The sequence below is a fragment of the Leptidea sinapis genome, chromosome 27, assembly GCF_905404315.1.
Source record: "Leptidea sinapis chromosome 27, ilLepSina1.1, whole genome shotgun sequence".
In the NCBI taxonomy this organism is placed as follows: Eukaryota; Metazoa; Arthropoda; class Insecta; order Lepidoptera; family Pieridae; genus Leptidea; species Leptidea sinapis.
This window is the reverse complement of record NC_066291.1, coordinates 2,153,271-2,179,593: the sequence shown is the minus strand read 5'-3', so window position 1 is coordinate 2,179,593 and position 26,323 is coordinate 2,153,271. Positions and strand designations below refer to the sequence as shown.

The window sequence follows — 26,323 nt, the reverse complement described above, 5'->3', positions numbered from 1 at the left end:
TCTACAGTGGCTATGTCTCAATATATTTCCAGGAGTTCGGGGACGCTGTTGAGTCTGAATCGGCAACGAAGGACGAGTACGCCGTCGCGAAATGGCTCAAGTCAAACGTACCGACCAAAAAGACCAAGTTCCTGAACCACCACGTCGAGTATTTTACTGGTTTGTGGAATCTGAATCTCACTTAACAAAGTTACTTATCAGCTAAAGCAGTATGGAGACTACGTACAAACGTAAGATATAACGCACGCACACATATGCAGGTGTCATGTATGTATACACGGCACACGCAGGGCTCGTGACGTGACGTCCGCTTATTGGCCTTTTTGAGATCTGCGTCTGTGTGCGTATGTCGTTTCGAACGTTAGCGTATATATATATATACTGTGCTTTAGCTCTATGTGTTATATAGAGATGTGTTAAGGTTAAGCATAGATAGACTTATTATCAGGTCCGTTCTGAAATAGTTTTTTTTTCCAAGATATACAAGGACTTACGGTCCGGTGTCGGTATGTCAAGTGCACTTCACAAAATTTTACAAATATTGCCTAGTTATAGTCTGGTTATGCACCAAACGCGATATGAATAAATTATTTAAGAACATCTCTGACATAGATACAGCTAGAAAAGAAAAGGTAAGCGAATTTACTCTTATGTAACCGATTTTGATTGACAAGTTGAAAACAGTCAGCTTGGCATTAGCCCCTTACGGCCGTTCGGAATATACCTACTAAGTACAGATAGATATAAATTACTACCTTCTACTGTCAGTAATTAGCTGTCAATAATCTGAAGCTGTCCCAATATACCCGATAAGTCATTCTTATCGCCTTATATTAGGACGCGTGAATTGTAATTTCCATTCAAACTTCTATAGCAAAGGTAAGCTATACAATATACATATATACATTGACAGACAATGGATAAGGTGAGTGACAGAAAAGTCAACGATAGTCACGATTTTTATCTCATGTAGGCCACAACCGGAGATAGACTGAATATTAAACCACTCGCTACCGCACACATTGACAAATCAAAATTAGTAACGTAATATTTGGCTGTCAGTTCGTCTAGTTTCTATATTCTAAGTCTATGGTTAGAATGGACTCGATCATCTTACTCACATACACACACACACACACACACACGAAACACACACACACACACACACGCACGCAACACACACACACACAAACTGATCTCAGTCGTATACATCACAAAATGACATGGATGTATCGTACCGCAATATAACCCCAATCACATCATCTCATGAGCCTGTAACTAAGATTAGGATGCTACAAAATCTTTAATTAAAGTAAATCAATTCATTTATTCAACTCATTAGCAAGATTTTGACCAAATGCTAATGACAATTGAATACAAGAACTTACTGCTATTGAAACAAGATCGAATTCTCTTAAAATCTCTCCGCGGGGTTAACGTTCTCTTGTTTAACGAATTTTATATTTAATAATATCCTCAGTAGCAATAAAAACAGGAGAGTTTGTTTTGCTTTTGGTAAGTCGAAATAAGACTTTGCTTTTGTTTGAATACATTATATTACTGGTTTAAGAACGATCTCTGTGTGCTTGTTAATTTCAGCCAAAAATCAAAGAAAGTTCATTCCTGCTGAGTAGTTGAATAGGATTTTATATACAATTTTATGGATTTAAATTTTGTACGAAGAAACCTTATTAGTTTTTGAAGTAAAAACTTCTTTAGCTTCGTTGAACCCCATGAACATCGATGAAACGAAAAAGCGAGACACTAAAAAGAGACAAACACATTCATAAGTTTCAACGTGGGATAAAATGAGATCGGAAGCATTATACAGTGTTTCGGTACCAGGCGATCATAGTTGAAGAAGACATTGTCGTATGTATGATGCGTGTGTACCTTAATATATTCTGACGTCATGCGCACGACGTATTACTACATAGACACCAGGAGAACATAAATATGATAGTGGTGATAGTAAAGTCTTCCATAGCGGTTGAGATATTGTGTCATCCTAGCAACATGTACCAGGACTTCATATGCAGTTTAGAGGTTCCTGTACAATGCAGGTTTCACTTCTGACATGTGTACTGTGAAAGTTTCATCAACCAATGTTTTTTATAAGCATTACGTGCTCAGTAAGCAAATAAAAATAATTAGTTTAAAAATAGCATTTCATAAGTACATATATTTTCTTTCCATGTGTTGTCTTTTCGAACAATTACCTCCTCTGAAAAACTGTTATGAAAAACGTGTTTAATAACTGTATAATGCACATTATCAAAGGTTTTCAGTCATTTGAATAATGCATGGCTATGCCAAATTATTGTTCGTCATAACATACTAGTGGCAAGGCAAAATCATACTTATTGCGATTGTAGTATGCTTCCAAAACATGTGTGTTCTAATGACCCAATAAGGGTTATCTTTGTTATTACTATGTGAACTTATTCCGCGTTGTAACTGATGTTTGGTGTTAGATTTTTTATGGATATTATTATTTAAGTTAAGAACGTATTAATTGCTTATGTTATCTATAATAATATGCATAAAGTGTTACTTTTATGTGTTAGTATTTTTGGGGATAACCTCTGAAACTATAGAATTTGTTTTGAAAATTTCTTCACCGATATCATTCTGAATAGCATCGGCAAAATCCATATTTATGAAAATTTGTGGGAGTTTGTGAGACTTGTATTATTTGTAATTGGTTCCGGTTGGTGGATCTAGGGCCGATTTTTAGGAAATGTACACATTTTTTATAAGTCTTTTTTGTTTCTTTCTTTTTAGAAAAAAATTTACTTATATGGCACTTAATAGAAGTAAAATTTCACGACCATCATGATCTGTTTCTCGTTTATATGCTTTTTTGTAATCAGTGTGTTTGGGCAGCCCAACGTCCGTCATGTCCGCTGGTGATTAGTGTGTATCGACTAAAGATGGACTCAATCATACTATAGCATTAGCTATGCTAATGTCAAACAGCCCGTACCCGCCGTGCCATAAGCCGATTGTTAAGTAGTACCAAACTGCAGGCGCTAGTTCGTCGATTATTGATTCTTTACTTTTGTATCAATTATAAATATGCAAAACTTTATTACAATCCATATATAGTTCATATTTTGACTTAAAACTTCTTTTATTCGGGTTGGACTTAGTATCCCACGACCTTCGGCGTTCCGTGCCGATGCTCTAATCAACTGAGCCAACCGTTCGAGTAACATATCGTTACAAAACCTTTTTTGCTTTGTTCAACTCTCAGGTTGTGGTTTCATCTACAGGATCTACTTTACAGTTGATAACCTACTCAATATAATTTATAAAAATTCTGATTAGGTCAGGTTATGTTACAACAGTTAAAACAACGCACGAGCGTAGCGGGCCGCGGCAGCGGACGGCGAGTGCCAGAAACGAATTCTAGGCGTTTCCCTTTCTTTCCTCCCCATAAAAATGTCCCAACCCTTATAAATTACATAATTTGAGGTTAGGTTATAATGCTTTTTTCTCTAGAACGGTGCCTTGTAATTAGAGTGGTAGCATTATAATCGTGGACTAAAGCTCTATCAATTACAATTCTTTTTTATTAAGATTTAATAATAAAAAACCCAATAATGGTATAATTCTTAGTAGATATATTACTAGTTACGAGAGATTGTATTTAAATTTGTTTAAACGAATTTAATTAACAGAATAGGGCTCTTTTGGTTGACTGAACTTCTTAGCGACATGCTATGTCGACATCTGATATAATATATATAATATATAAAATTTTATACGTTTATATGTGACAGATGGGAAATCATCGAAAAAATTGAGACGTAGCTTGTAATAAACCTGGCCTGTTTTCATCGGTTGTCTATCACGTTTAAATTATCAAAGGTTTGAAAATTGATTTGTGTTAAAATGACTGTTTAGTCATTGAAGTAGCAATGTTAATTTGGAATATACGATAAAAAATAGATATTTATTAATTTAATGTTTAGGTGCAAAAGCCGTGGACGCGCTTCTGTCATCAAAATGGGCGACGGGCAAAAACCCGCTGTTCACAACGCGTCTCGAAGTTACCGATTTCCTGCATCAGATGCTCTTGCACAAACTGTTCCATAGGGCGAAAAAGGTTAGTATTATATCTACAACTAAAATATGGTTACGCTTCTCTCTGACTAATCCTTTCAAACTCTATTAATTTACGATATACGTGGCCCTTTATTTCTAACATGACGCTGTGGTGGTAGGTGTTCTGTGCTACTTGAATTAAAAATGACGGACATCTATGGGTATAAGATATTCAACACCTGGAATATCTTATAGATGCCCTTATACCCAACGCTTCGACTTCTTTAAACTTCATACACTAAAATCTCGTCGCAGCTACCTAGATTTATTATTTCTGCACAAAATAGTTAAGGATAAAATAAATAATTCTGACCTTCAAGAATGCATATCCCTCTCAGTACCCTTTAAATACCCAAGACAGACGATATCCAAGATCTTTCACATTCCTTACTGCAGAATAAACATTGGACTCAACGCCCCCATCGTCAGGCTTTGTAGATTATACAACGAAGTTAACTCAAAAAATTCAGAAATCGATATTTTCAACGATAATTCAAAAAAGTTTGTATTATTCTCGCACATCAAGCTAACCTGTGACGTTTTTTTTTCCAAGTAGTATGTACCTATATCCTCTTCATTATAAAACCATATAAATTATATCCTTACTTTATATACATTTTATTACTTAGACATTTTTGACTGTATAAATAACACTGTTCACTGTTACCATTGAATGATGTGTTCATCTTTAATTGTTACATATATCAGAATAATTGTACCTAGCATAAGTTTATATAAATGTGTAAAATAATGTTGATGTCTGGTATTTAAACTGCGCACACCGTATTTATGTAGTCAAGTGCCGGCTGCAGTATTTTCCGAACCAATTTAACTTGAATAATCTCCAAGCTAGGTGCATCGCATGTCTGAGACCTCTGCAGGCATTGCAGATTTCAATGGTAGTGATTACCAGTGGGAAGCCCGTTAGCGCAGGATGCAATCTACTTGGATGGGTAACGCCAAGCAAGGGTGCAAAAACTATTTGTATTTCTGTTTGAAGGGAGCCGTAGCTTGTGAAGTTACTGGTCTACTTTAGGGTTGTCAATCCTGTTTTCTCAGTTTACGTCACCAGCGGTGTGGCTAACATATTTCAAGCAATGCATATCCGAGGAACAGTACGTACGTTCAATATTTGTTTTTTATTTTCCAATACTTTATGAATCTCTTAAATTTACTATGATTTAAGGTTCCAGTGAGCGAGCAAGAGCTGAAGGGAAAGTCGAAGAAGAAAGAGATAGAGAAGTCGAGTAAGAGTGGAGACGAGAAGGATGGAGACAAAAGCCAGGCCAGCGCTTGTGAAGGCAAGGTACGCCGTACGACGCTATACCGTACTATACCATATAAAATATATTTTTTTAAATTAGACTAGTTTTTCAAATTATATTTACTTACCTCAGCAATAACAGAATTTATAAATACAGTTAATTATACGTAAATCCTATTACTCCACAACTGAATATCTAAGTGATCGCACAGCCTGGGACTAGATTATGATTTTTTTATAGCGATAGAAATGACCGTACAATATTGTATATTTTTTTTTAAATGAGCGCAAAAAAAAGTTTGCTGGGAGAATTTCTTGTGCCGTTCCTTCTCTCTCAGAGCGCCATTTGTTTCCGAAGCGGTAGTAGTATCTAGTATATTAGAAATGACATCAAAAAGAATTCTAAAGGAATCAATTTTGAAAAAATAAATGCCTTTTATGCCTTTTTATTTATGCCAGATCAATCATTTCTGTTTGATTTTTTTTGAAGATAAACCTTTGGAGCATTAGAGAAATCTTATCATAGTGAACTTTTACCTTTCTTTTTAAACGTGAAACCTGTTAGTTGTTCAACTACACCATTTGTATACTTCAGCTACAATAAGCCTCTTGTCTCTCCTATATGTACTTAATTTTTGATAAAAATAGGAAAAAGACGGCAAGGAGAAAGAAAAGGAGAAGAAGAAACGCAAGATTCGTCTCGAGATGCACATGGAGCAGTTGTTCCTGGACAGTATGGACGCGTACGTGTGGATCTACGACCCCATGCCGTGGTACTACTGGCTGTTCGGCGCGCTCGTCGTCTTCGGAACCATCGGCGTGTGCATGTTCCCACTGTGGCCGGCCACTGTCAGGTAAGGGGGCTTCCAAACGTAACTATCTAAGCGTAATGCTTTTTTTTTTATAAGAGTGGGCAAATGGGCAAGAGGCTCACATTATGGGGAGAGGGGAGGCAACCGCCCATGGACATCCGCAACATCAGGTGTCATGAGATGCGGTGCCGGCCTTTAAGGTGGGAGTATGCTCTTTTCTTGAAGGTCCCTAAGTCGTATCGGTTCGGGAAAACCTCAACCGGTTATTTATTCGACAAAGTGCCAAAAATTCCAAAAAATACTCTTAGAGAATGAGAAAATTTGGTAGTTGTAGAGACTATAGCCGATAGAACTTTAAACTTTTAGTATTATAATTTGAAATTCCCATAAATGTTTAAATACAATTATATTATTAATTTTTAATTTATTTTTATAAATTATTTTCAATAATAAATTAATCAAACAAAAAAATATAAAACTTTCACTAAATCCATTCAATAAATAAGATATACACAGCACTAATTCACAATTAATCAAAATTGAGGTTAATATGTCAGCTGTATAGCTACAGATATACTGCTATAAGTATTTCGGCGACGCAATTCACGAGATTTCACCCATCCAAAAAGTGTCTATATATAAATAATCTTTTTTTTTTATTTATTTATCGCGTGCGCCAGGCTTGAGCATGTCGCTGACGCGAACCTATAAGATTTTCGCCTACCAAAATGTACCTCACGTGACTAAAGAAGTTGTCGCATCATACATTTCTTACTACGGATGACGAGATATGGACCATAGAAAATTAAATAACAAGATACTAAAATGTTTATTTAATTTTCTATGGTCTATATTAATATCAAAATTTTTGATACTTTTCGTTTTGTTTTTCAAAAGTTATTGATATCATTTTACTGATTAGGTAACGGTCTTTCGATATCAGTTTAAAGTCAAACTTAACAAATGCAGCCTGCACAAATAGAATTTGAAATCAAAAATTTATGAACGATGCGGGACTCGAACCCACGACCAACTGAGCTAACCGTCCGAGTGACGTATCGTCATAAAATCTTGTATGCTTTGTTCAACTCTCAGGTTGTGGCTTCATCTACAGGATCTACTTTACAGCTTATAACCTGCTCAACCTTAATATTTCCATATTAAGAAATAGACTTGAGATGTGGCACTTGCAAATCTAAATAATTTGTTATGTTTTTAAAGTGATAACCCTCTAAAATTTGAAAACAAAAGTTTATGAATGATGCGGGACTCGAATACACTACCATAGAATTACATATATATTATTATACAATGAAACATTGGACCAAAATAACATTTTGGAGAAGCTAAACATCTAGAAATGTGAAAATAAAAAGCAGTTTTAGGGAACTTAAATCTTGTTGGTTTCAGAAAGGGCGTGTACTACCTGAGTATCGCTGCGGCCGCGTTCCTTGTGTTCATAATCGTGTTGGCTGTTCTACGTGTGGTGGTATTCTGCGCGGTCTGGATGGTCACTCTGTCCCGGCATCATCTGTGGCTGCTTCCCAACCTCACCGAGGACGTAGGATTCTTCGCTTCCTTCTGGCCTCTTTATCACGTACGTCACTACTCCTACCTCGATTTTTATTTATATTTTAAGAATACCAATAGCTATTAGCTATCTCATATCTATGTCAATATTATTACAATGGGGCCCCCATATTGAAGGATTGGCGAACAGACTTAGTTCTGCAGCATACGCGGTTAAAAAGATTAGACAATTAACTGAAATAGATACGGCGCGACTAGTATACTTTAGTTATTTACATAGTATTATGTCCTATGGTATATTGCTATGGGGCAACGCTGCCGATATTATTACAATATTTGTGCTGCAGAAGAGGGCTATTCGCGCTATTTATAACCTAGGTCCTAAAGAATCATTGAGAGCAAAATTTAAAGAAATTAACATCTTGACTGTTGCTTCTCAATATATTCTTGATAATGTAATGTATGTTCATAGGCACATAAGTGAATTTGCCAGAAACTGTCATAACCATAATGCTAACACCAGGAATAGACATAAACTTATAATGCCTACTACTCGGCTAACTCGAGTTAGTAAGTCTTTTGTGGGGCGATGTATATGCTTTTACAACAAGATCCCAGAAAATGTTCAAAACAAAAGTATAACGTTATTCAAAAGAATTGTTAAAAAACGTTTGTGTGGTAAAGGTTACTATAACATAAATGACTTTCTTAATGATACCACAGATTGGGAATGGAGTGACCGCCCTCAGCTATTAAATAATAAGTTTAATTGTACAATATTACTTTGTAAACATATTTATTTGATGAAAAAAAAGCCCGCTGAGTTTGTTGCGCCCATTCTTCTCAGGTCTGAGGCATTCATTTTGGAATGGGTGGTAGTTTTTGACTTTCAATAAGTGATGTCACATCCTATTTTGAATAAAAATATTTAAATTTTGAATTTTATTATTAATTATAGACTTCCACCAGTAGTGACAGAATAATTAAATTCAACGATACTAATATACACTAAAGTATGCTACTAAAATACAATGCACAATTTAAAATGACCACACAATTAAAACAGTTAATACACAAGTAAAGATTCAGTGTCATTACAGTTCTACTTTTAACTACTATCTTAATATTTATTCAATTAACGCCGGCTTAACATGCTCCTATCTGACATAAAGTTAGTCTGAAAAAGATGGATTAAATTATCCCTAGATAATTTATTAAAATTATTACTTTTTTTTTTGTGGAAATGGAGGACAAACGAGCGTACGGTTCACCTGTTGTTAAGTGATCACCGCCGCCCACAATCTCTTGCAACACCAGAGGAATCACAGGAGCGTTGCCGGTCTTTAAGGAAGGTGTACGCGCTTTTTTTGAAGGTACCCATGTCGTATCGTCCCTGAAATACCGCACAAGGAAGCTCATTCCACAGCTTTGTAGTACGTGGAAGAAAGCTCCTTGAAAACCGCACTGTGGAGGACCGCCACACATCCAGATGGTGAGGATGATGTCCTAACTTGTGGCGTGTCGTGCGAAGGTGGATTTCGGCGGCAGGAATCAGGTTAAACAGCTCTTCGGAACACTCCCCGTGATAAATGCGGTAGAAGACACACAATGAAGCGACGTCTCTACGCAACGCCAAGATCCAGCCGTTCACAGAGCACTGGGTCCCCGACAATTCGAGCTGCTCTGCGTTGCACGCGGTCAAATGGATCAAGCTGAAACTGGGGTGCGCCAGACCAGAGATGACAGCAATACTCCATGTGTGGCCGGACCTGCGCTTTGTAGAGCGCTAGTATGCTACTACTACTTGCTCCCCAAAGGAATGTAATTTGTATATAGTTGGTACTAGTAAGAGGAAGATATACCAACCTGACCATTATTTTGATATGGATTTTCATTTTGTGGAAGAGAGGACAAACGAGCGTATAGGTCACCTGATGTTAAGTGATCACCGCTGCCCCCATTCTCTTGCAACACCAGAGGAATCACAGCAGCGTTACCGGCCCTTTAAAGAAGAGAAATAAAGTTTTTTTTTTGAAACGTATAAGTAGTATGTACAAATACAAAAGTAATAAAAAAATTTAAGATTGATAAACAAGCAAAAAACAAAAAGATTGAAACATTTCTCCTATATACGATTAAAAAAATGGTCCCAACTCAGCATGTTTGCTGGTTTGAAAACCAACGCTGGTCTTCTGTTGGGCCATTTGATGACGTCACGATAAATATTTAGAAGGTACGCGCTTTTTTAGAAGGTACCCATGTCGTATCGTGCTGAAAACAGCGCACAAGGAAGCTCATTCCATAGCTTGGTCGTCTAAGAAAGTTCCTTGAAATCCGCACTGTACAGGATCGCCACACATCCAGATGGTGGGGATGATATCCTAATTTGTGGCGTGGATTTTGCTTACAATTCCGCAGATTAATTTTTTTTTGCATAACATATACATCTTTTAAAATGATATAAATAATATTTAGTGCATTATTGGTTATCATCAACAATAGTTTAATTTTATTATTTGTTGAGGTCTTGAGGACAATCCTGATGGTAGGTATGTGATCACCTCGATTGATACTCTCTTGTTACACTAGAGGAATCATATAAAAGGCATAAAAGGCATTTATTTTCTCAAACTTTGATGTAATTTCTAATATACTAGATACAACTATAGCTTCGGAAACAAATGGCGCTCTGAGAGAGAAGAAGCGGCGCAAGAAACTCTGCCAGCATTCTTTTTTTGCGCTTTTTTTAATAAAAATATACAACATTGTACTGTCATTGCTATAGCTATAAGATAATCATAATCTAGTCCCAGGCTATTGGATCACTTAGATATTTAGCTATGGAGTAGTAGGATTTACGACAGAACCATTTTTTTCTATAAAACATTTTAATTTATTTATATATAATGCCTGAACAGGGGCTGGGAATTTATTGTAATTGTGTATACATTTACCTTTAAAGCTATTATGTATCTTATGAAGCCAACTAGAATTGGTTACAAAGAATGAAATGACGATTTTTGTGAACGTATATTAAATTTTCATAATTGTACTGACAATGAACAGTCATAATAGTTATTTTATATGGAAGAATTATATAATTATTTTATATGGAAGAATTATATAATTATTTTATATGGAAAGATTATAAAGAAGCATTTCCGATTTTATGTGTCAAATAAACGTGCACATGACTTCAAAACCGAAAACACATTGGGACGTGGCGGGCGAGGATCGAACTGGTGGTCTGTGGCGAGAGGCAACGGTTACATCTATTGCGCCACTGACGGTTTTGATATTTGATATCTAGGTTCGAGGATAACATAACTGCAACATTCGTAGGATACACATTTTTGAAGATTTTGTTTTGGTGTGTTAGGGAAAAAATATATGAGTGAATTCTTACGATGCGCGCGCATACCGTCACGCAAATGTGACACCCTGATGTTAGCTGGTTAACTAGACCATTTTTATCATACTTCAGCTACCAAGCCTCTTGTAACTCATATGACTACTGAACCATAACCAATTGACGAGAACTAAATAACTTTCATTATATCGTATGAGTTGTAAAATATAAATAGAATAATTTCTTTGTAATTGTATTAAAATGATTTAATGATATTATGATAAATCCTTTGCACAGGATGCCGACTAGATCATGGGTACCACAACGGCGCCTATTTCTGCCGTGAACCAGTAATGTGTAAGCATTACTGTGTTTCGGTCTGAAGGGCGCCGTAGCTAATGAAATGACTGGGCAAATAAGTCTTGTCATCTTATGTTTCAAGGTGACGAGCGCTGTTGTAGTGCTGCTCAGAATTTTTGGGTTTACAATTATCCTGAGCGGAACTGCATTGTAATTGACAGGGCTTACCAATTACCATCAGCTGAACGTCCTGCTTGTCACGTCCCTTATTTTCATAAAAATAAAGTTATTTATCTGAATAATAATGTGGTACAGTAATATTTTCATTGGTTGTATTTAATACCTTTATTACAATATTGCTCATTCTACAAAACGTAACGTCTGTGTGTTGCATGTCGCGTGACGGTCGGGCGGCTCCTATAGTTCGCAGCAGCTGACCCTTAAACCCTTCTAAAATGTTGTTTTCAGTTTTTTTATATGTGTATATAATCTAGATAATTGTTAAGTATTATGTATGTCGTACTCTCCCTGATTAAAATATTGATTGAAAAGTATAGGGAATCAGTCACCCCATGTAAACTGTATATACATGAAAAAGAATTGAAAGTATTCAAATTTCATCAATTTTAATCCTTTTCAATCGATATTTTTAACCAGGGCTAAGACACAGAGTTCAATAAAAATATTAGTTGGAGACTTAGTCTACTTTTATTATTTCCCATTATCATTAAAATTTTCCAAGTATAAAATTAATTTTTATACCCTTAATGGAATATTATTCCAAACATTTTTAGTTAAAATGTCTATAATGTGAAAAAAAGTTTCACGTTTCATAAAACCACACAATCTTTTTTGTTTTACGACCTACAAGTGCTCGGTGATAATGTCACAGTAGGTGAAAGAATCAAATTGATTATGGTGTTTTTGAGATTATTCATGATCGATAGAATACCTCCTTAAAGTCAATTCGTTTCTCTTTATTATTTTAGATTATATGAAATATTACGAACGAGTTTGACGAACGAATTAAGAGCTGTAGCTATTTGTTTTTGCGTCGTTTCCTTCAAGGCTTTATAATGAGTCCTAAGTAGTGACGTCAGTGCTTATGAATATATAATATAATAAAAATAAAACTATTTAGATGCCGTTGACTTTTGTTTGCCATTATAATATTTGTTATAACCAACATACATACGTACATACGCTCACTCACTTCTCTCTAACACTCCTGGGATTCTTCTAGTTGTAACACATTTGTGTTACGAAACTCCGTGTGTAAATCCTCCTTTAACAAAATCTGGTTTCATTTAACTGTAATAATATCATTTTAGTACGAGTACCGCGGGCCAGGCTCCGAAACTGACAAATCGAAGAGCAAGAAGAAACGTAAGAAGGACAAACAGTCAGACGAGGAAGAGGAAAAGACTCCGCTAGTCCAAGCGGAGCCGCAGGAGACTACCAGCGAGCCTGTACAGCGGACTGAAGCTGCTGCCGGGGCCTTCAAGTATGCAGATGGTTTTATTAATTCTATGATGTGATTTATTTATTTATTACAAGGTAACATAACAAACACATCACAAGAACTGAACAATATAGGAAGAGATACAAGATATATACATGCGTTTTAACTCATGTTTCATTGATACAATAATAACAAAAAGAAAAATAATACACATTCACACACGCAAACATTCACAGAGATATTTAATTTGATTGTACACATTGATACAAAAGATCAAAAAATTTAAATTAGGGGCAACGATAACAACTTATTAATTCCAAATTCTGTCTGCAGTACGAAATATGTCGATCTCAAGAAAACAAGTGTTATAAGATTTACATATTCTGTTTGAAACTCAATGTTTGTTCTTGGGGACGATACTTCAAAAGTAATGCATGAGTGGAGATATATAATATACTTTAATGATGGAACAAGTCCAAATACAATTCCTTAGACATTTGTATAAGAGGCAATATGGATACTATCCATTTATGTACCCAACACTCAACAAGGACATCTGAGCTTTGATTCACTGCAGTTACGTAGGTACATAGCTCTTACTAAGTTTGTTCTCAAAATAATTCGGGGCAGAGTGGACTGCATATACTTATTACAACGTTTGTTGCGTTTCTTTGTACCGACCTCGTACGTACGCGCGCGGCGACACGCACTATTAGCGCAGCCACCTGCACGCACTCAAGCACATAAGCACACGCCTGTAATACGAGCCATCTGTCTTCTAAACCCTGTACTTGAGGTAGCACTACAGTGTGATCTATTTGCCAGCTCGATGGAATGTTTGGTCAAAGAATGTAAGAAAAGATTTGAGAGTATGATGCCTGGAAGCTCTATAAAATAAGATAACTAGTTTATAATTTTCATTGTTGTTTTTTCTTTAGTATTATATCTTTGTAACACTTTAGATTTAATCTGTTATGTTACATTGTATCTTTAATAAATAAATAAATATGGTTAGGACGTGAAAGTGTACTCCTTCATAAATACAGACTATCTTGTAACGCCATACTTACAATGTCATTGAAAGATACTAAGATATTAATAATATCGGGACTAGCGCATGGTACTGTAACTCTATCAATGCACTCTTTTTCAATGTTGGATTAATTTCTACTAAAGAACGGTTGAATGTTTATTTATTGATTTGATTGGATTTATTTTCTTCAAATGGTAACGTTGGATTTACTTCCTGTTGAGTATTTACGTTGTAAACGCCGCGTCACGAATCTCATGCGTTCCCGCGAGTCTGCGCTTAGAAACGCATATATGGCAGGCTTTTGCCACGTACACGTGTCATGTAACCCCGATTTATTTATTGTGCTTTGCCTATAAGAGGCCGCCCATAAATTACGTCACACGATTTTCATGATTTTACATCCCCCCGGCCTTGTCACATTTGTGAGACCCTTCCCTACCTAGTGTTATGTCACATATTTCGCAATTTTATATTTAGACATTATTTTTATTGTTACTTTTTTTTTAAAATAAAATCAACATTAAATGAAACAAGGGAATCATAATTAACAAAATCATAATATCATATTTGTTTTGGTTTATAATTATGCATATTCGTTTACAGAGAAGAGCCCCCAGAAGTAGAAGTAGCTAGTCAGGTGGATAAGGTGTCAGAATCGGATTCGGAAGTGAGCCAGCGCTCATCCACTGACCGTGACTTCGAAATAGTGGAGTCAGCTGACCTGGAACCAGACACCAACACATAGTTTCGCTGCTTTTTATTGTATTTAATTAGTCGTTTCAGATAAAATAACTGGAATTGAACTCGAGTTTTAAACAAATCGGGTTATATTTATGAACTGTCAGAATAATCTTATTTATTTTTAAAACATTTTTGCATTGAATAATTTTTTACAAGTATTATCGATTCGAATTATTGCGATAGGAAGGATAGACAAAAATACATGTTATTTAAAATAATTTCAATATAACTTGCATTTGATTATAACAGTAATGTATAACCTAAAATATAACATGTAAAGGAATGTATCAAAGAGGAATCTTCAAAGGAAATCTTTCCTTCATCAAAGGAAAGGAAAGGAAGATTCCATTTTATTTTACTTATCTTATATCCTTATTGTTATTCTTATATCCTTAATCAGAAATTAAGATACTGTACCCTAAGCGAAAGAAACTTTTATTAATTAAATTGCGGCCATCTTGGATATCGCGCCATCTTGTTTTTTAATTATCTATTGTTTTATCGACAACACTGTCAAAATAAGTATCAGTTGCGATTGACAGACAAATAGCTGAAGCCTGTTCCCGTTGGTCCCGTACACCTAAATGCAATATTTGTGTTTTCAATGTGTGTGACTAAAAGTCTTTATAATATCATATTCGTTCCAGTTATTTTTTTCTGAGGTTAGAAATCAATAGGGAATTTATTTTAGAATTCATATTATAATAATTTATATTTATAACACTTTAGATTTAATGTGTTTCACCCTTTTGTCACAATCTTAAGGCAGCTATACACATTCCCGCCGTTGTAGTAGATTTAAATAAATTCCATTTTCGAATGTCACAAACGTCAGGTTTTTGCTATTATTTTGGCATGAACCCTATTTTAAGTATTAATCACAATACAATAAGTACTTATTACTGCGTTCATGCTAAAAATAGTGAAAAATCTAAGTTTCTACGGATTATTCTCCATCAATTATTATTGAATTCGAGCATTTGAATCTACCAACGCCTCTTTCTTCAATATTGCAAGTATTAGGCAGGCCTAAGTCGAAATGCAAAAAACGCTTAATAAAATTGAGTTATCCGGTCGTTCCATAGATTATTGTGTTTTACTGACACTTCTTTAGATTACTACGAGAAACTACCAACATCGATCTGTGTAGTAGCTTGAAATTATATTCATTCAATAAAAACAAACAAATCGGATTGTGTGTAGCGAGCCTAAAAGTGATTGCCTACAATAACATCATCAGTGGTAAGGAAAACTTAAGCACAAAACAAAATTAAAAATGTATTGACTGATCTGTAATTTATGTATGAAAGTCCTCATTTCTTTTAGTATGTAATATATATTATATTGCAATTATTTGAAAAGGTTGACTCAAGAAATAACTTAAATTGATTACCGACTGGGTGAATTTATAATTTATTGTGTTACCTTGACCTTCACGAAAATAGCTGACCTTCGAACACTGACACTTAGGTTATTTTTTTATTATATCTGTCTTTTACACGATTTTATGTTTGGAATAAAACATTTTTTGCGGACGGTACGTTAGACATGAAGGATGTCACTCAGTGTTTTGACGCAAGTCACCTGTCAGACACACTAATGTCAAGATGATATATTCCCAAATCTGACAGGTAGTTTCACATAATATTATTGACTTACCAAATAGTAACTACAACACTAATAATAATAAAGTTTATAATTTGTTGTTTAATTTGGCAGAAGCTCATTTTATGCGCTCAATCTCTAAAAAATGTTTTCTTATAGCAATCATAAGCTTTTTACTGGCAATGTCACGTTGTCAGCCAGAACGTAGGTGACATTTTTGACAGGTAAATTACGATTTTTACGGCTTTGGGTTTAAGCCCTTTAGAGCCTGTCTACTTACTAATTTTTTACTTAATTAATTACGTGACTGATGTTGTGCAATATATTCGAAATGGTGCGAAAAATGTTGTATTCTATCTTCGTTTTGTCTATATTCTTTGGTGCTGTTATTTTATCGAGACGTATTGTTTTACGCGGACTTTTTTATGATTTGTCGACTGACGTCACAGATTTAAATGTGGAATTTTTTGTTATTTTTATATCGTATTTATTTACCTTTAGTATCACAACGTCTATGGAACTCTATCTATGCTAAAGTTATAAAAGATTTTTTAAATGTTTACCTATGTATTTTCATGAAGATGTTCATTAAAAATGGTTCAACTTTAAAATTTGTTGTCCCTGTCTTAAAAATGCAGAAATTGTATTAGATGACATCTTCGCTGAGTAAAAAATTAATTATATTTTTTTGTTATAAATTGGGCTACAAATATTTAAGTGCTGTATTTGTACATATCTCTCTATCTTAGATCAAGGTCTAATTGTATTACTAGATGTTGATCAAGAAATTTTAATTCAATAAAACATTGAATAATTTGAAATATTTTTTATTTAACTAATAATATTTATAATTATTTAATTATGCGAGCGATATTGTAAACACATTTATGACCATGATCCTACTATAACAATATTGACTGACTTTTACTCTATTAAACGCTAGTCAATCTACTCAATTTGTAATTTGATATTCTTATTATATTAAAAGAAAAGCATAATTTGTCGATCAACACTTACCCCCTTATTCATAATGGTCCGCTAACTTTAAACAGCCGCTAAGGAGTGTTTTTTCTCATTCTGACTTAGGTCAATAGAAGAAGACAGAGTGAGAATTAGCAATGCTTTAAGTTAGCAGACTATTATGAATAAGGGGGTTAATCTATAACTAGGATCAAGTATTAAATGGATTTACCATGCACCCGAAAGTGACACACAAGCTATACGCTTGTGGTGTTAACACTTTCTTTTATTCAGAGTATAATACTTTTACTATTTGAATCTACTGATTTAGTTAAACCGCAAGAGGTCGCGGGATCGAGTCCCGCATCGTTCATAAAATTTTGTTTTCAGTTTTATATGATTTAGTTGAATAATAATATACTCATTATGGTGATAATAACTTTAACTTCTAATATTGTGAAATTTTTTATCACGTTTTAATATGCTACTGCCCTCATTCTATCAATATTATGAATTGAATAAGATTTTATTTAAATCGATCTCTTTACATATAAATCGTCATAAGATAAGTATTAATATTTTACAAGCTTATATACACATCTATATTGTGATTGTCAATGAATCACCACAATATAAAAAATCTAATTAACTATATTTACATAGCAAGGAATTTATTAATTAAAAATCCTTCTTGCGTAGCTTATGATTTTGCAGAATAATATATACATAAATAAAATATCAACATGTTTCTTAAAAAGACAAATTTCACTTGTGACCAACAAACAAAACAGAATTTGACAAAGTCACAACATTGTCAGTAACAGTAACAGTTTTTGTATGTTAAAGTGATCAAGTATGGTATTATTATTTGATTAGCAAATCCAGGGTGATACTTGATCCTAGATCTATAACAACATTCAATATTTCTACTTTTTAATATGGAGTGTTATTTTGTTATAGTATCGTTTTCATTAGAGGTTGCCGCGACGTTCTTGCTCGTATTCTATTGATTCAAATAACGTCTTGAAATTGCCAGCTCCGAAACCCTGAAAAGAATTACATATTATTTTTTCCTTAGTATAGTTCGTTAGTTAGTTATACTTAGTATCGTTGATTTTAGCATTCAATATTTAAATAAATTTATTAATCAAACCAACTTTAACAGGCACGCGTAACATTCATATGTATTCTTTTGAAAGTCGTCTTAGTAAAACCCTAATGGTTTCCGATTCAACATTCAGGAATTTAAAAAAAATAAGGGTACTTTTGAAGGGTATCTATTCAAAAAGATTGAAACAGAATGGATGTTATGACGTATCGTATGAAGTGTTTTAGTCCTTCTCCGTGATCGAGTGTGTTCTGTCACTTTCTTCGTAAATGTGGATAAAAGAGACAAAACATACTCGATCACGGATTGCGTACTGAAACGGCTTCTGCAATACGGACTTTGTTCCATAAAACTCACATTAAAGTTTCTCCTCTGTATAACTTCAAGGAACAGTGTAGGTCTATCCTGGGTGTTCTTTGTGAATATCTGCAGAAGGTAGCCGTTGTCATCGTAGTCTATGAGGATGTTGAGTTTCTCTAGTGCATCGATGCTTTCCGCGACCTTCACTTTGCTGTGCTGAAGCCGATCGCGGATTATCGTGTAGTATGAAGACGGTATTGACAGGAAGTCAACACCCCGGGCACGCAGATTTTCAACCTAGAATAAAAAAATCGTCAAAACAAATCACAGTACAATATTCTCATTAGATACTTTTAGGGACATACCCTAACGTGAATCAAAAGGATAAACAAGAAAATACCATCTCATTGGATATAATTAAGAACAAATCGAGCATCTTGTTGTTTTAAATTTCAAATTTCATAGTTAATACTTACAGAATATCTCATTATTCTTCTCGATTAGTTCGTTTCGTTTTTTTTATGACAGTAAAGAACGAGGGCGTTTAGATGATGGTAATTGATACGCCCTGCCCATTACAATGCAATACCGCTCAGGATTCTTGAAAAACCCAAAAATGTTGAGCGGCTCTACAATTGCGCGCGTCACCTTGAGACATAAGATGATAACTCTCATTTGCCCAGTAATTTTACTATTTACGGCGCCCTTCAGACCGAAACACAGTAATGCTTAAACATTACTGCTTCACGGCAGAAATAGGCGCCGTTGTGGTAAACATAATATAGCCGGATCTTATGCAAAGGAGCCTCCCACTGGTGAACCGCATTCATTTCATCAAAAATCTGTCCTCCCTTCAATCTTATTACTTCGAAATATTTAATGGCAGCTCCTAACTATATTTTTATCCGTTTTATAAAACTCAAGACAATAATTTTTCATAATATTTTGGCGACAGGGCGCGGGTGGGAAAAATGTATCACTGGCACCAAAAACTAATGAGTTGACTACCACTGGTAGGGGGGTAGGGGCTTAATATTCAGAATACTATAAGGACCTAATACCAAGTGTAGCTGGCTGTTCGACTTGTAATCAAAATCGTTTACAGTCACAATAGACTCGCTTACTTTCTCTATATTGCTGTACCCCGTTAGAGAAGTTCTCTCTTGGACACTGTTCGTCCATATGCTAGTAAACCCATAATGCAAATACAACTATCTATTGTAAGTCTATGTTTTTAAGTTTTATTTGTGTAAATAAATCCTAGAAGTGAGGGTTATCACTTTAAAAACAACAAATTGTTTAGATTAGCAAGAGCGACATCTCAAGTCAATTTCCTAATATACAAATATTGGGGTTGAGCAGGTTATCAATAATCTACTGTAAAGCAGATCCTGTAGATGAAGCCACAATCTGAATGTTGAATAAAGCATACAAGTTTTTATAAACGATACGTCACTCGTACGGTTGGCTCAGTTGGAAAGAGCGCTCGCACGGAACGCGAGGGGTCGCGGGATCGAGTCCCGCATCGTTCATAAATTTTTTGTTTTCAGTTTTATTTGTGTAATTAAATCCAAGAAGTAAAGTTTATCAATTTATTTATTATACAATTACAAATTGCCTAGGAAGAGATTTAGTTCTGTAGGAATTCTTAACTTTAGGTCTTTCTCGTCTCCGCTGGGTATACATCTACATTAATGGTGATTGACAGAAGTTTATACCGACTGAGTTGAAAAAGGGTCAAATATATAGAGCAATCTGTTTACTCAAGTCAAAAATAATCTATGCACACTTATAAAAAAGTTTCTCAAAATATTGTCTCTTTGTGGGTTTGTCTGTGCCTTTTTTGCACGCAAATCTTGGAAACTGGCCAGCTCTTCATTATATTAAGTGTTATGTATAAATATGCGCGGGCGCATAATAACTGTATTATTTGCGAACTAAGTACTCGCTTCACTCACCGCAGTTATAATATCCTCTGTATTTAGAGCAATGTGCTGTACACCGGCGCCTCCGTGGTACTCCACATACTCTTGGATCTGACTCTTCTTTTTCCCCGGGGCGGGTTCGTTGATGGGCATCTTCACCGTTTCCTCCCAGTTCGCCATCACGATAGACCGTAAAGCTGAGTACTCCGTGAATATTTGTTTGTCATCCACCGACCAGAATCTAGATTAATAAAATACCAGTTTAGAATTACTCTAAGGAACAACGGCGTATCCAGTATAGTTGTTTGGAAGGGGTTTCCGGTGAAGGTAGACTTTAGTAATCACTCAAAAAGCATACAACATTTTATTTTGCATAATGCGTAAGCCTCCGCCTTAACAATTTTCTCAATACGATGTAAGCAATCAGAGATATCCAGGAGATATCTCGGCAGGGACATAGGAAGCTTCAAAATAAAGGTAAAAAACCATAAAACAATTTAAGGGCGAGGCGAATTTCCTTTTCGTAACTCGTGATCGAATAGATACTTCGATATAATCTTAATGTGTTTGATGTGTACAAAACTGTTAATTAGTTTCATCATGTAGAAAGAAGTAAATTTACTGCACAGACTTACGCAGCGAATATAGATGGAAGTGCTAGAAGAAGAAGCGCATTCAAAGATAGGATCGGGGATTCAATTAAGAGCTGATAAGATAAAAGTACCAATAATACGAGAACATGTATGTAAGGGTAGATTCGAGTGGAAAACGCCAGGATTTTAGCAAAAGAGACTCATAATCCTCATCTACTTCTCTGATAGGCAGGCGTCCTTGATTCCTGATATATCTACCTACCTGTGAAACTGTAGACATTTCTCGTACCAGGATGCTGCTGTTTCCATCTCGTTGTCTGGCTGGTTTCCAACGACATGGTCTATGAAGTTTATCTCCACCTTCGGCCTGAAATAACACTACTTTTGAAAACTTGTTTTTATATTTTTCTATAGGCTGATTAGTACCTATGCTTTGCACTAAGTTTTCATTTTGTCATTAAGACTTAATGACAAATACTTAGTATTGTATTGCAACAGTATTTGATGTTTTTCAAGAATTTTTCTGGAATTACTAGATGAAGCAGCGGGTGTTCATTGTGCACCTATGTGCTGTTTGTTCCCGAGCAATCAATCTTGTCTTTGCAAAGGCATTCACTTCGTCAACAATAGTGGGCCGCCAGGTTGCCTGATTTGCGTTTTCCTTGGAAGACCTAATTTAGAGCTTGTCTTGGGCTGTGATTTATAGAGCCTACTTAGACTATATTATGACTTATACGTAAAACCTTACTGAGTGTGATAAAAGCGAACTTGACTTTTGCAATGGGCTGTGTTAGCTTTAGCTCAGCAAAATTTCAGCTGTCAAATGACTATATAAACGAAATCAATGATAACCATTAAAGCTAAGCTTTTTATTTTATGGAAAAGGAGGATAAACGAGGTGTTTAGTGAACACCGTCACCCATATTCTGTTGCAACACCAGAGGAATCACATGCATGGTGCCAGCCTTTAAGGAAGTTTACGCACTTTTTTTGAAGGTACCCATGTCGTATCGTCCCGCAAACACCGCACAAGGATCAAATGGATCAAGCACTGGGGTGCGCCAGACCAGAGATAACAGCAATAGTCCATATGTGGAACAATACTCCAAATAAATAAATAAATGTGCAACGGCGGTGGGGATGGCTGGTTGAAGCTATCAAGAGCAGCTTTCGACAACGTCCAGAACTTAAAGAAGCTTACACTCAGCTAAGTCTTACGTAAGTAAAGTCTGAGCAAGGTTTAAGTACTTTCTATAGACCTCAGCCTTAGTTTTGGTATTGTGGAACATGGCTTCATTTACGGCACTTGAATTGTTAGTGATCGCAGTCATTGCATCATTCCCAGGTAATTTTTGGAAACACTGTCAAATCTGTATTAGTACAAATCGTTAAGTACTTACAAGAATTTTTGTATTGGATCTGAATCTTGCGTTTGGTATCCAGGTAAGAAAGAACCCCTGTATTTCGATTTATCTATTAATGTATGAGTATTGTCGCCGTACTGAAAAGATAAAAGCGTAATTTATATCCTAATACTTTTGTACAAACAAATAATAACACTTACTCGATTTAAATCAATAGGATTTTATTTTGTCGACTCTAACCTCGTAAGTGTTAGCCTGAAGTCGTAATTCTCACAACAGATATTCAATAGATGCAATATCACTAAAACTATAAAATATAATGGTTATCAATTTCTATAAGTACCTAGCATTGAGTTTCTTAAATTTATCATTTCTGCCTCCTCAATATTTTTGTAAGATAAAAAATACCTTTAAAAACACAATTCATGGCATTTATTACATCAGTTGGAATTCACCTGTATTCTGTCAATCTGCAGTATAATTGGTGCATATTAAAGCGATTTAAATAAAAATGATTCTTTTTTAATTTTCATGTAGGTATGCACGAACATTTACAGTGATTCGTAAGGGAGGCGTTTTAAATTTATTCAGTAGAAACCTAAGGATTCAGCTGAAAAAAAATTACACAAAATTGGTGCATTTTCAGGTGCTTAATGTTCAGTTTAAAGATCTGCTGCTACCTGCTACCTTAAATTTATATATTACTACGTTTTTCGACGAGTCATTTTTTAATAGTACTGAACAAATTCTGTCGAAACAGTCATGATAATATAAATTCTCGAGAATTTTTTTGCGTAATAGTAGTAGTCAGAAACTCACAGTTTTCAACACAGCCATCCTTACTATCCCGTTTTTATCACTCTCCTCCCAAATATCCTTCACAATGACAGCGCCCTGTTTCCTCGCGTACTCCACGATAAAGTCCAGGTTTTCTACCTCAAATGCCACGTCCTTCACAAAGTCTCCATGGAATGCTACCTCTTTCACAAATTCTGTTTCTTGTGGCTCATATTGTGCTTGCAATATAAAGATTATCTACAAATATGTGTTATGTCCGTTATTTTACACAGCTTAAGTTCAAATATCTTTGTATCACAGCTTCTATTCTTTTTTAAATCTGTGTAGTAATTGCAACAGTATAATGATGTGATCCAAGAATGTACGCTAAAAAGTTTGAATTTCAACAATATTTAAAAAAAGTAGAGCTTTACTTATTCAAATATTCCGAACAGTGTATGTAAATTTGTATTGAGATAACTAACATTACAAATTTTAATTTCTCGGAAGATATTATATTTGTAGAACAAAATTAAAAAACTCCTAATTTAACAAAAATATTTAGCAGTATAGCTGTAAAGATAATCTGTAAAGATTTTTTTAGGTATCCCACACTTAAATCATTTCCACAGTACAAATACTTTTGAATATCAAAACATATATCTTCTAGAAAGATCGTAGTTGTTCTTGAATCTAAACTTTAATTCAACAATTATTACTGTAGAATCTCACTAACCTTGTTTAATCTGACAGCGTGTGATACTATTCTTCTTGAGCCAGTCTCGAGTCCTTGATATCCAAGTGGTTCAAAACCAAAGCGAGAGATGTAGTAGCTTGCTGCCTAAAACGTTATTTTTTAGTACAAGGGTGTGCTGATAATTGGTAAGCATTTAAGATAATCTACAGAAGTGTTTGTAAGCTAACCTATGTATGTAAGTAAGTGTACCTATGTTTAATATGAATAAAGAATTAATAAAATCTGTCGCCAAACAATTGAAAGCTTAAAAAGCTGTCTATTTTTAGTAAGTAGTCCATCGTATGGAACCGTTAAAAATTGGGCGCTGAATTTAAACGGGTCGGACCAAAACGTACCACAATTGCAGAAGTGTCAGTTAAAATTTACGACACTGTTCTAACCAACCGAACACTGAAATTGTGACATTATGGGCATATCTAAGTAATGGGTTCCTCACAATTTATCTGAAGAATTCCACATGATAAAATTATCGTCAAGGTTGTTCACTATAGACAGTAGGCATTCGCATGCAAATTTCTGGTATAAAAGTACTAACACTGATTTTCTGCGACGGTTTGTGACTATTGATGTATCATGGATTACAACACTGCATTTATGACAAAAGACCCGGGCCAGCAAGAAAAAAAATAATTTTCACCAAGACAACGAGTTTGTCCATACATGTATAGAATACTTGATCACCTGATCCTAATAGACCACACCCGGCTTGATCACCTGATCTGCCGCCATTAGACTTACATCTGCTTCGAAACAAATAGTTTTAAGTTGGTAAAGAAGTTAAGAACAAAATATATGAAGTAAAGGCTGCAGTAGATGGCTATTTAGAAGGCAGAGATGGAGAATGTCGCGAGTTGAAGTGAATGGATTCGCTGTAAATTGTCAAATAATATATAATAACTATTTTTACCACCTTGATAAAAACTACTTTCATCCTATACTTTTTCCCTTTAGATAAAAAAGAGAGTTCTTGGATTGGGGAGTGAGTATACCATATCTCTCTTGAAAACATTTTGCATTTGATACAGAGATCTTAAGATATTTTCAAATTCAAATTAATTTTTTTTATTCAAAATAGCATTTAAAATTACTTATTACATGACAAAATCTACCACCCATTCAAAAATGTATCCGTCAAACTCGGAGGGCTCCCGTTTTTTAAATATAATATTGTTACAATTACATTGCAATATCGTATAATAAAATTTATTACTTAATAGCCTGAGGGCGGTCGCTCCATTCCCAAGCGGATACAAATCCTTAATCTAAAAAGTGTGGTGTTCATTATTAATATCATTTTTTTTTAACTAAATGACAAAATTTTGATTGTTAACTTACTTGTTTGGCGTTTGAGACCCAAAAGGTGATGTGATGAAACGATATGAACCGACCGTCTGATGGTTTCGACCCTTTATCTGTGTACGACGTCTGTAACATCAAAACAATTATAGAATTTACCAGAGGGAGGCTTCTTTGCACAGGAAGCCGGCTAGATTATGGGTAGGGCGTATCAATTACCATCAGCTGAACGTCCTGCTCGTCTCGTCACTTATTTTCATAAAAAAAAGAATCTTAACGATATATTTTTTTAAATAAATCTACAAGACTAAAGGGCGTATAATGTACAACTTGAACTAAAGTAAACATATTTTTATTTGTAGCATTCGCGTGTTTTACAACAAATATAATTTTTAACCGTGCAGGCTGTTCTTAATATCAATTTAATTCGATGATGATGAAAGGAACAATCTTAGATTACGTCTAGATAGGCTATGACAGCTGTGAAAACGTGGAAAAAGATTGAGTTTAGAACTAACCTCTATTTTGAGCAATTCACGCACACTAACACAAAGTGTCATAGAAATCGCGAGTGTAAGACGTAGTTTGTCACACACACTTAAGTATTATTCGTGGCCTGTTTTTATCGGTTGTCTAATAACTCTATCTAGACGTATAAATTATCCAAGGGAACAATCATATTTGTTCTTAAAAACTTGTGTGAATTGTGGTAATAAAATCAATAATTTATAAATACCAAATTATGTACTAAAAATATTCATGATAGGATTTCTTTTGTACAAAAATTAAAATTAATTGCAAAATAAAATATCTATATGTTTTTTTTAATCAATAAATTAAAACTGAATAAGAAAAAAATATATCCATATGAGATTATTTTGGCATCATCTAATAGTATTTTATTGGTACTGCCTAGAACTCACCATTGCTTGGTAGGTACGTATTAAATAAAAATATTAAATTCCGACACATGAACAGACAAAATGACACAACGGCTGCCTGCTTCGTAGGACAAAAGTGGACTACAATATTCTAGA

At 34.7% G+C, this 26,323-nt stretch overlaps 2 protein-coding genes across 4 annotated transcripts in view; one reads left to right on the top strand and one right to left on the bottom strand.

The window, feature by feature from the left end:
* The window catches only part of LOC126972828 (translocation protein SEC62), a 27,525-nt gene extending 10,498 nt beyond the window's left edge, over positions 1-17,027 (top strand). For all 3 annotated transcript variants that reach the window (XM_050819913.1, XM_050819914.1, XM_050819915.1), the window contains exons 2-8: positions 33-159; positions 3,978-4,111; positions 5,297-5,416; positions 6,023-6,228; positions 7,597-7,783; positions 12,697-12,869; positions 14,464-17,027. In XM_050819913.1, the coding sequence (XP_050675870.1) occupies positions 33-159; positions 3,978-4,111; positions 5,297-5,416; positions 6,023-6,228; positions 7,597-7,783; positions 12,697-12,869; positions 14,464-14,605 (1,089 nt within the window). In that variant the 3' untranslated portion in view covers positions 14,606-17,027. The remainder of the gene's footprint in view (positions 1-32; positions 160-3,977; positions 4,112-5,296; positions 5,417-6,022; positions 6,229-7,596; positions 7,784-12,696; positions 12,870-14,463) is intronic.
* LOC126972825 (4-hydroxyphenylpyruvate dioxygenase-like) lies at positions 17,018-26,323 on the bottom strand. The gene is made up of 9 exons (XM_050819908.1): positions 26,210-26,323; positions 25,326-25,415; positions 23,970-24,074; positions 23,276-23,491; positions 22,493-22,593; positions 21,355-21,459; positions 20,533-20,740; positions 18,632-18,871; positions 17,018-18,212 (listed from the first exon to the last, which is right to left on the bottom strand). The coding sequence occupies exons 1-9, from the start codon at positions 26,210-26,212 to the stop codon at positions 18,138-18,140; spliced, it is 1,143 nt and encodes a 380-aa protein (XP_050675865.1). The 5' UTR covers positions 26,213-26,323; the 3' UTR covers positions 17,018-18,137.